This window comes from Saccoglossus kowalevskii, chromosome 4 (genome assembly GCF_978046115.1).
Source record: "Saccoglossus kowalevskii chromosome 4, keSacKowa6.1, whole genome shotgun sequence".
NCBI classification, from domain to species: domain Eukaryota; kingdom Metazoa; phylum Hemichordata; class Enteropneusta; family Harrimaniidae; genus Saccoglossus; species Saccoglossus kowalevskii.
The window spans coordinates 28,055,943-28,067,365 of NC_140644.1; the positions used below are offsets into that span (position 1 = coordinate 28,055,943).

At 37.8% G+C, this 11,423-nt stretch overlaps 2 protein-coding genes and 2 long non-coding RNA genes across 4 annotated transcripts; all 4 read left to right on the plus strand.

Annotated features, from left to right (window-relative positions):
- The first annotated feature begins 1,933 nt into the window (after positions 1-1,933).
- Positions 1,934-2,446, plus strand: LOC146747252 (uncharacterized). Its single transcript, XR_014929202.1, has 2 exons — positions 1,934-2,198; positions 2,368-2,446. It is a non-coding gene; the product is annotated as an uncharacterized LOC146747252 (long non-coding RNA).
- A 96-nt stretch (positions 2,447-2,542) lies between these two features.
- LOC146747253 (uncharacterized) lies at positions 2,543-7,336 on the plus strand. Its single transcript, XM_085498368.1, has one exon. It carries the CDS (start codon positions 2,543-2,545, stop codon positions 7,334-7,336), a length of 4,794 nt encoding a protein of 1,597 aa, XP_085354494.1.
- A 66-nt stretch (positions 7,337-7,402) lies between these two features.
- Positions 7,403-8,143, plus strand: LOC146747254 (uncharacterized). Its single transcript, XM_085498369.1, has one exon. The coding sequence runs from the start codon at positions 7,403-7,405 to the stop codon at positions 8,141-8,143; it is 741 nt and encodes a 246-aa protein (XP_085354495.1).
- Positions 8,144-8,552: 409 nt separating this feature from the next.
- LOC146747255 (uncharacterized) lies at positions 8,553-9,065 on the plus strand. The gene is made up of 2 exons (XR_014929203.1): positions 8,553-8,817; positions 8,987-9,065. It is a non-coding gene; the product is annotated as an uncharacterized LOC146747255 (long non-coding RNA).
- Positions 9,066-11,423: the final 2,358 nt, after the last annotated feature.

An 11,423-nucleotide genomic window follows, 5' to 3' on the forward strand; every position in this document is an offset into this window, starting at 1 on the left:
TGACAGTGGGGGCGCATAAGCAAAACTTCGATGCTGATTTCAGTCGAACACTAATGAATAGCGGGCTCCAAGTTTGCTGGCGGAGAGGAAGGATGGTTGCGCTTAGATGCAGTATATTTCTAACTATACTTGCCGAAACTAAGTCAATATGACATTTTGTCATGTCTCATTGTTTTGTTTTTGTTATCGTCACATTTTGATATCTAATTTACGAGTCCACCAGTCGATCAACGTATGCATATATAAGTTGGTAGATTTATTGGGACAGTGGTACATAATAAATTATAAACCACACTCTCTGGGATAGAGGTACTGTGTATAAACGAATATCTGAATGTTAAACTAATGATAAAAACTCCAACAGCTATTAGTGTATGCATTTTTCTTTACATATAATACCATTCTACGTATTGTGCTACATGAGTAGCTTTGAAAAAGAAATATTAGGTTTTAGGTTTTCTTTAAAGGCTTAGTGATGATATCGCTAAATAAGGAGGAACATCTTCGAAAACCTACTGAATGGTGATTTTAGAGGACCCAAAAATGTTACCAAACATGTATCTATGATATCTCGTGCAACGGTAACCGTATAACAGCAAATCAAGATTTGTAAATTAGGAAATTTAACATTTGAAGACTCTGAAATATACAAATACTTAGGCATCACTGTCTCAAAAGCATTGAAGTGTAACGCACATTTTAAGAAAACTTATAAAACAATGAAAATGTTAGCATACAATACAGCAATCAGCAGCTATATTATGAATATTGAAACTGTTTCATGGAGTTCTCATTATGGGGATATACTTTAGTGGGATCATTCTTTATTCATGTGAGTTGAAGCGCTATGATTGGCCAACTCGGGGCTATTCAAGTCTATTATTCATTGAAGCGACGGAACCCCGCCACCGGAATAATATGCTCGATGACAGAAGCATATTGATCGTCGCTGATATTAAATCATTAAATCCATGTACAATAACATAAACTACAAGGTAAAGATGTCAAATGGTTTAACAAAAATGTTTTCAGTCCACATGTGGTGTGAAACAGGGTTGTAATGTCTCACCCACCCTTTTTAACATATTCATCAATGATCTTCCAGATCATTTTGGTAAAAGTGGTGATACACCAATCATGATTGGTGATAAACCCTTAAACTCTATTTTATATGCAGACGATCTTGGTTTGTTTTCACAGACTGCAGAGGGTTGTCTGAATAAATTAGCAGACTATTGTAAAACCTGGAATCTTGATGTGAATGTTAAGAAAACCAAAGTGATGATACACAAGTAACAGAGTACTGAAAAACCAAACTTTTATTATAGATGGTAAAAACATAACACCAGTCAAAGAGTTCTGTTATTTGGGTATGATATTCACTCCGAATAGAAAATTTAAAACAAACCATTGTATGCTAAAAAATAAAGCAATGAAGACATTATTTGCCATTAGACAAACTATACTTAGTCATAAAATGATTTCAACTTCATTGTGTTTAAAATTATTTGATGAGTTGGTTACACCCATTCTAATGTATGGGTCAGAAATTTGGGCAGGTGAACTAACAAATGACACAAATAACCTAGAGCAAGTTTGTAATAATTATTATTATATTTGTTGAGACCAAATTTCTTTATGTTCGGTTTGCGGTAGAGCGCCCTCTTTGGTAGATGGGGATTAGACTTTTGTTTGACCTGGTCTCGTGCAGTCAGCCGTTTGTTGATCAGAGAAACTTGTTGTGTAGTGAGCGACGCCAAGTAAAGCATGCTGGTATGTACAGTTTGTTATTCTACTATGTTTTCCAATTCATTTTTTAGTATACAGTTGACATTATTGTATATTTCTGAAAGGTTTTGTTGCTGAATTGTTTCAACTATGTGACTTCTGCTCGGTACGTTATGTTATCGCTCGCGACTCATTTGCATATGTTTGCGCTGACTGATTTCACTAGTGAGAGTATTTGCTGTATTTTACGTCTGATTTATTGATTTATGCATAGTTTTGTAATTCTATGTCTTCAGAAATATTGTATTTGTTATATTCTATAGAATTTTACCGGTATCTAGTGGTTTCTGGTTTATAGACAATATTTTATTATTTGCTTTCCCAGTATTGAAGGACAGTTGTTGTAAAGCAAGCCGTTAGCACAAGCTGATGTTAGTCCCTTCCATTGGAGGTGTTGGGAAATTGTTTCGGTGAGACATGGTTCTTTATGCTATTATACTTACTGTGTTTACAGCATTATATTTTATTGGATTAAATTTTCTTGTGTGACTTGTACATGTATATGCCTATGGATATTTATGTTTGTATTTTGAGAATATTTGAGTACTGTATTTATTGATTTCTTTGTGTATCTTTCAGTTAATCGTATCGTGTCATATCGCATGTAACGCATGGTTATGTGATAGATGGTGCGCATTAAAGACAATATAACCCTCAAGTCAAGCCTCCATGGTGTTATTTAATTTCATTGCATGAAAGGGACCCACATCTCTCATTAACGAAACATTCTATTGGTGAAGGGATATTCGTCAAAATGGATGAAGATAGAAACCGGAAGTTAACCCCTCAAGGACAGACATATGCTGAAGAGGTAAAGTTTAAGGCTCTTGGGGAAGCATGGAGGAGTGTGAAGTCTGTATCTGAGAAAATAAAGTCCCTGATGGCAGAAAACCCTCTGATTGAAAGTGTTAAAGATATTCATACTGAGTGGATGAATAAATATGAACAGTTTCTGAAGTCCAATGATAAGTACTGTGCCTTGTTAAGTGAACATGATCGTGCTGAACATTTTGAGAAATGGTATGATGAGAAAGATGTTTGGGTCACAAATTTAAAGTCCCAAATAGAGAGCTGGTTTTCATCTATGTCAAAAAATGTCAAAGCTGTCACTGGATCACGGTCTACGGTGAGTTCAATGAGAAGTAAGAGATCTTCAATAAAGTCTATTGAAAGAGTAAAGGAATCGGAGTTAATAGAAAAGGAGAAGTTGGTCAGAGATAAGCAAGCACTAGAGATGAAGCTGAAATTATTGGAAATACAAATGCAGCACCAAGCAGAAACACACAAGATCCAAACAAAGTTAGCAGTGTCCAGAGCCAGAAGTCAGCTGATAGAGGAGCTTGAAAATGATACTGACAGCCAGTCTTTGGGCAGTGAATGTGACAGTATGAATGGTGCTGAGAATGAAGGTCAGCTAAGTGAGCTTGAAGATGGTAAATCAGTATCAAACAAAATATTGTTGCCTGACAGTTCGAAGATTTCTAACAAGAACTTCAGTGATGTGTTGATTGAGATGCAGAAGCCTAAACTTGAGATAACAAAGTTTGGTGGTGACTGTTTAAGCTACAATAAGTTCATGAGACAGTTCAAATCAAGAATAGAAAGTTCCTGTGCCAATGATGAGAAAATAGCTTATCTGGAGCAGTTCACAACAGGTGAAGCACACCGTATTGTAGTTGGTTTCTCGTACCTGGATTCTGATGTTGGTTACCCAGCTGCCATGAAGGAACTAAAGAGAAGATATGGTGATCCAGAGGTGATTGCTAATTCTTACATAAAGAAGGTGCTGTCTTGGCCACATATCCGAGGTGATGATGCAAAGGCCCTGGATGAGTTTGCTGTGTTCCTGAGGGAATGCAAGGCTGCAACCCACTGTGTCGGTAGTTTGGGTGTACTGGAATATTCAGAGAACTTGATACGCATTGTTCAGAAGTTGCCTCCTAGTATGCATGAGAGGTGGAGAAGTATTGTTCAAGGTCTTCGTAGAAATGAGAAGAGAATTGGTTTTAGTAACCTGGTAGATTTTATCCAATCAGAAGCAACTAAGCTGAATGATCCAATTTATGGCAGAGATAGCATGACTTCTGATGGAAGACAGAGAAGAGACAATGTACAGCGTAAGGTGTCTGCTGCTACAAATATTGGCAGTAGTGGACTAAAATGTTGGAGTTGTGATGGACCACATCGACTAGCTACCTGTCCAGAAGTTGAAGCAATGTCTCTAGAAAATAGAAGAAATCTTGTGGGAAAATTAAAGGTGTGTTTTCTTTGCTTTGGAAAAGGACATTTTTCCACTGGATGCAACCTGAAGATAACTTGTGATGTGTGCAGAGGCAATCACAACACCCTCTTGCATGATTTTGCCCGACAAAAGAAGCAGAATAGCGACAACCAGCTTACCAGTAGTGCAACAACTGCTGACCAGCCAACAAGGGTCAATACTAGTGGTTGTACGATGCCTATCATTCCAGTGAAGGTGACCATGGGGTCCCAGACAGCAGAATGTTACGCATTCTTAGATCCTGGCAGTAATGTATCATTTTGCACTGATGGTTTGGCAGAGAAGTTGCAGGCAACTGGTACTGGAATGAAACTTACTATGAAGACAATGGGTGCTTCATGTAGTATGCCAACGAAGGTGATAACCGGTCTGAGAATAGAAGCCATCAGTGGTAACGGGGTTCCAGTGCAACTGCCTCCTGTATTTACGAAGTCAAGCTTGCCCGTAGAGAAGTGGCATATACCTACCCAGAAAGATGTATCCACATGGGAACATTTGGGAGATATTGAGTTGCCAAGGTTGCAAATCAGTAGCAATATCGATTTGCTTATTGGTAACAATGTTCCAGCAGCATATGCACCTATAGATGTGAGGACAGGACCACCAGGGAGTCCATATGCTACAAAGACGCCTTTAGGATGGGTTGCCTGGGGTGTTAAGAAAGGTGGAAAGATGAAGTATTCAAGTAATTTTGTCATTGCTGACAATAGTTTAGAGAAGTTATATAGACAGAGTCTGAACTATGACTTTCCAGAGAGAACTGTTGATGACAGAAGAGAATGGTCGTGGGAAGACAGGCGCTTTATGGAAGTGATGGACAGTTCTTGTAAGATGGTGAATGGTCATTATCAAGTGGATCTCTCTCTGAGAGATCCAGATGTGAAATTGCCTAACAATCGGCATATGGCAGAGCAGAGGTTAAAGGGTCTGCAGGCGAAAATGAACAAGAATTCACAATTCAAGGCAGACTACATAGAGTTCATGGAGAAGGTGATTGCAAATGGGTATGCGGAAAAGGTTCCTGATGGAGTGACGGCTAAGAAGGGGAAAGAATGGTATATACCCCATCATGGTGTATATCACCCTAGAAAGCCAAACAAGATCAGAGTGGTGTTTGACTGTGCAGCGAAGTGTGATGGTACATCGCTGAATGATGTCTTGCTACCAGGGCCAAACCTAATGAATAATATTAAAGGAGTACTCATGAGATTCAGAGAGTTTCCTGTAGCCTTCGCAAGTGATATTGAGTGCATGTTTTATCAGGTGAAGGTGCCTGAGAGTCAACGAGACCTGTTGAGATTTTTATGGTTACCAAAGGGAGACTTAGACCAGAAGCCCAAGGTTTATCGTATGGCAGTGCATTTGTTTGGAGCTGTGTCTGCACCATCATGTGCTAATTATAGCTTGAGAAGAACTGGTATAGACAACATACGCAATGCAAGAGAAGAAACAGTCAACACACTACATAACAATTTCTACATGGACGATGGACTGAAGTCAGTGGAAAATGTTGAACAAGCCATTCAACTGGTGAAGGAGCTAAAGGCCTTGTGCAAAGAAGGAGGCTTCAACCTCACCAAGTGGTCTAGCAATGAACGAGAAGTTTTGAGAGAGATTCCCCTGGATGATCGAGCTAAAGAACTGATGGACTTGGATCTGGAATCATCGCAGCTTCCTACAGAGAGAACACTAGGTGTGTTGTGGAATGCAGAGACGGATGAGTTCCAATTCAAGTGTCAAATCAAGAAGACAGAGGTGACAAGAAGGTCAATGCTGTCTGAAGTCAGCTCGATTTATGATCCGTTGGGTTTTATAGCTCCACTCCTCATTCCAGCAAAGAGTGTGCTTCAAGAGATGTGCAAACAAGAAGCTGGATGGGACGATGAACCAAGTGATAACATACATGGCAAGTGGCAGATGTGGAAAACAAGCATGCAAGATTTGGAAGAAGTAAGAATTTCCCGATGCTATGTACCAGCTGAATTCGGAAACGTGACATACAGAGAGCTGCATGCTTTCGCTGATGCAAGTGAAATTGGATATGGTTGTGTTATCTACCTCAGACAAATCAACTCAAGTGAAAATATACACTGTTCATTTGTGTTCGTGAAGGCAAGAGTAACTCCTTTGAAGAAAATTACAATACCAAGATTAGAACTTACAGCAGCAACATTGGCAGTGAGATTAGTCTCAATTGTTCAAAGAGAGTTAGACTTCAAGATTGACAAAGCAATCTACTGGACAGACAGCACTGCGGTTTTGAGATATATAAGGAATGACAGAGCAAGATACCACACCTTTGTTGCCAACCGTGTTCAAGTCATAAGAGAAGCTACAGTCCCTGAACAGTGGCGTCATGTGGATACCAAGAGAAATCCAGCAGACTTGGCATCACGAGGTGTTAAGACAACTAACGAATTGAATAATAGTAATTGGTTTTGTGGACCAGGCTTTCTGTGGGAGAAGGAAGCGGAATGGCCAGAACAGGTGATTTCCATGCGGATAGAGGAGAATGACCCAGAAGTGAAGACTAGCTGTGCAACCATTGAGTTTGAAGACACATCAATTATAGCTTCCTTATTGACGAGAATTTCTGGTTGGTGGAAATTGAAGAGAGTAATGGCCTGGGTCATCATTGCTAAGAACAAGTTTCTCAAGTTCATTGGAAAACTGGAATGCCAATTTGAAGAAGTTGTCCAGTGCCTAACTCCAAAGATGTTATATGAAAGTGAAGTAGCAGTTGTTAAATATGTTCAAAGGAAGGCATACATAGAAGAGATAGAAGTCCTGTCCAAAGGCAAGACAGTGACAAAAAGAAGTCCTCTTTTCAAGTATGACCCCGTGTTGACAGATGATGGTATTATTCGTGTTGGTGGACGACTGAAGAAGGCAGACTTGCTTTATGAGATAAAGCATCCGATTGTGTTACCAAAGAACTCACAAGTATCTGTAATGATTGTTCGGGATGCTCATTCTACTGTTGGTCATTTGGGAAGAAATAGTATTTTGGCGAAAGTCAGAGAGAAGTATTGGATATATGGAGCAAGTCAGTTGGCGAAAAGAGTAGCGAGAAGTTGTGTCACATGTCAACGGTATCACGCAGCACCATGTGAGCAGGTAATGGCTGACTTACCAGCTGATAGAGTTGTTGCAGAAGTATCACCATTTACATTCTGTGGTATGGATTATTTTGGGCCTTTAACTGTGCGCAGAGGGAGATCTGAGGTGAAACGGTATGGTGTGATTTTCACTTGTTTTTCTTCCTGAGCAGTCCACCTAGAGATCGCGCACTCGTTATAAACTGATGCATGCATAAATGCTATACGCAGGTTCATGGCCAGAAGAGGTCCTGTTAGAAGCATCAGATCTGACAATGGCACCAACTTGGTTGGGTCAGAAAAGGAGTTGAGACATGCACTTGAAGGTTTGGACCAGTCCAGAATGAATGATGTTCTGTGTGCAGAAGGCATAGAGTGGCACTTCAATCCTCCAGCAGCATCTCACTTTGGCGGAGTGTGGGAGAGAATGATTCGTAGCATAAGGAAGATTTTGTACAGCCTGTTGAGAGAACAACCCCGAATTGTTGATGATGAGACGCTCAGTACTGTATTCTGTGAGGCTGAGAATATTGTCAACAATAGGCCACTGACTACAACGTCATCAGATCCTAATGATTTACTACCATTGACACCTAACATGCTGATTAATCCACGAGCTCGTGCACTTAGTTCGCCTGGAGTGTTCGAGAAGAGTGACATGTATGCAAGAAAACGTTGGCGTCAATCTCAGTACTTGATAGATGTATTTTGGTGTCGCTGGAGAAAGGAGTATTTAGTTACCCTGCAGCAGAGACCGAAGTGGCAGAGAAAAAGACGCAATGTACAAGTTGGAGATATTGTGCTTGTTGTTGACAAGTCGGTACCCAGAAATAGTTGGTTGATGGGAGTAGTAGAAACAACTTTCAAGGACAAGAAAGGCGATGTGAGATCTTGCAGAGTGAGTACCAAGACGTCAATCTTAGAAAGACCTGTCGCTAAATTATGTATACTAGTCAAGGCAGAACTGAATAAGTAGTTGTATTTTGAGTTGAGTAACAGTTGTAAACTCTTTGTTGAAATTTGTTCTCTTTGTAGTTTTGGAATTGCGAGTTGCAATTCAGGGGCGGGAGTGTTGAGACCAAATTTCTTTATGTTCGGTTTGCGGTAGAGCGCCCTCTTTGGTAGATGGGGATTAGACTTTTGTTTGACCTGGTCTCGTGCAGTCAGCCGTTTGTTGATCAGAGAAACTTGTTGTGTAGTGAGCGACGCCAAGTAAAGCATGCTGGTATGTACAGTTTGTTATTCTACTATGTTTTCCAATTCATTTTTTAGTATACAGTTGACATTATTGTATATTTCTGAAAGGTTTTGTTGCTGAATTGTTTCAACTATGTGACTTCTGCTCGGTACGTTATGTTATCGCTCGCGACTCATTTGCATATGTTTGCGCTGACTGATTTCACTAGTGAGAGTATTTGCTGTATTTTACGTCTGATTTATTGATTTATGCATAGTTTTGTAATTCTATGTCTTCAGAAATATTGTATTTGTTATATTCTATAGAATTTTACCGGTATCTAGTGGTTTCTGGTTTATAGACAATATTTTATTATTTGCTTTCCCAGTATTGAAGGACAGTTGTTGTAAAGCAAGCCGTTAGCACAAGCTGATGTTAGTCCCTTCCATTGGAGGTGTTGGGAAATTGTTTCGGTGAGACATGGTTCTTTATGCTATTATACTTACTGTGTTTACAGCATTATATTTTATTGGATTAAATTTTCTTGTGTGACTTGTACATGTATATGCCTATGGATATTTATGTTTGTATTTTGAGAATATTTGAGTACTGTATTTATTGATTTCTTTGTGTATCTTTCAGTTAATCGTATCGTGTCATATCGCATGTAACGCATGGTTATGTGATAGATGGTGCGCATTAAAGACAATATAACCCTCAAGTCAAGCCTCCATGGTGTTATTTAATTTCATTGCATGAAAGGGACCCACAATATTCTTGGTGTTAGTAAATTTACACCATCAGTTGGTATAAGGGGGTGAACTAGGTAGATTACCAGTAAGAATAAATGCAATGGTTTCAAAGGTTAAATACTGGTACAGAATAAATTTGCTTCCTGAAAATCACATATTAAAATGTGCATTAAAGGAAATACAAAATAATTCTACCTGGATTACTCAAATAAAAACATTTTTTGGAGAAAAAAACTTGTCTAAAATAAAAGAAACTAACAAGATCAACAATATTAATCAACTAACCAATGTTGTAAATACAAAGCTATCAAATGAATTTATTCAATCATGGGGAAAACAATTAAATACAAAAGAGGGGAACAAACTTAGAACATATAGTGTATTTAAACAAAAATTTGAATTAGAAAACTATCTAAATGAAATGAAAAACTTCAGCCAACGTAGAGTGTTAGTAAAGTGCAGGCTCAGTGACCACAACCTTGAAATTGAATTGGGAAGGAAGAGTAAACCAAAAACCCCAGAAAATGAAAGAACTTGCAAAAAATGCTATTCAGATCAAATTGAAGATGAAATGCATTTCATCTAAGTTGCAATTTCTATGAAGTAGAGAGAAAACATGTCTTGAAGTATTTTAAAATAAAAATTAATGACTTGTCCAGAATAGAAAGCTTTGTGAAAATAATGGGAAAAAATATGGCTTTGTCATATTATTTAAAAAATACAATTTTCTAAAAGATAAATATGTAACTATGGTCTGGGAGAACCTTGCTGCTGTTTAATCAATTTTTCAGAGATTTTCTAATTTGTATTTCTTTCTATGTTGAATTACAGTGTATTTTAATTTTAGTGTTTTAGTGTGTCTTATTTTATTTGTCTTTGTAATCATTTTTTTACCTTACTAAACCCACAGATGGTTAAGTTGTGTAATAAAGTTATTAATTATTAATTAATTTATTGATCACATTTTTAGTCGTCTCGATTTCCGGTTTCTTCTTTACAACTACAATAACTTGCCGCTCTGTCCGGTAAATAAGTCCTAAAATTTGAATTTGAAAGCAAATATGTGAAAAGTGACTCACATATCCGTATTTCTATCATATGAATGTAGTATGAAAACGGTGACCAGAATACGAGTTTTGTTAAAAAGTAAGTTTTTTTTTTTTTCGTGGTTGCATGACAGTTTAGAATAAACATTCTGATCAAATTTGTACAACTGAGTATAGAAAAAAATATGTATTCCTGATAAATCAGGAAATTATAGGAACTTGATGCAGAAAAAATATGTCTTGTTCGACTCTATAGGAAAAACTTGTTGTCTACAAAATAAGTATCTCCACATTTTGTTACGAAATTAATTTTGATGACATATAGTGTACATTAGGGTCGACGTCAAAAGATCGATGTCGGATAAAAAACTTATTTCCTTTAGTTTGGGAGTGGGGGGTTTTGACCTCAAAAAGTTTCCATTCTACAAAAACGATTTCATTTTTTAATGAAGTCAAAAAAATCTTGGAGTATTTGTAGTTCGTTTTTTTGTTCTATCAGATCATGGACAGAAATACTCGAAAAAGAAAAAAACCACAGAAAAATGGTTTGGTTCAAGTGTAAATCTGTGCGTCAAATGAGGTGCATTTGTAAAATCTTTTTACACCCACCCGACAACCAACTGCTATGCAATACTACTGTCCGATTATCAATTTGTATTTAATGGTGTATGTAGTCTGACGCCATGACCAATATTCATCAATTAAGTTTCAGTGGGGGGTAGGGGGGGTTGGAAAAAAACTAAAGGAATTAAGTTTTTTATCCGACATCGATCTTTTGACGTCGTCCCTTACAAATGTAATATTCCACATATGTTGATTATGTTTAAATTGTTTCTATGTTTCAATTGAATTTTTGAAAGAATGAAATTGGAATGGAATATCGTTTTCATAATATGACTTTTCTTTTTGTGTGTTCACCAGTAAAAACAAAGCAGTGGGCGCGGATTCCAAGCAGTGTATTACGTAATGTCATGAATAATTCTAATATGAATCACCCGTATAAACACTTGTGTGGACTTCGTAATCAAAAGCGGTTAATCCATTAATCAAAGTATGTGACTCCCTACATATTTGTTATATTCACATGCCTGATACATGTAAGTAAACCAATATATATACTTGTAGTAAAATCGCATTAGTGCGCTATTTTGCGTTCTGTGTTCGATACGCGCTCCTGTGGTGACCTTGTGCAATCTCCCCAGGCAGAGTTCTATACTTTCGGTGATCTAACCGCAAGGAACTCTGGGAAGGAGAATGGACCTTGTGACGAACATACTAGTA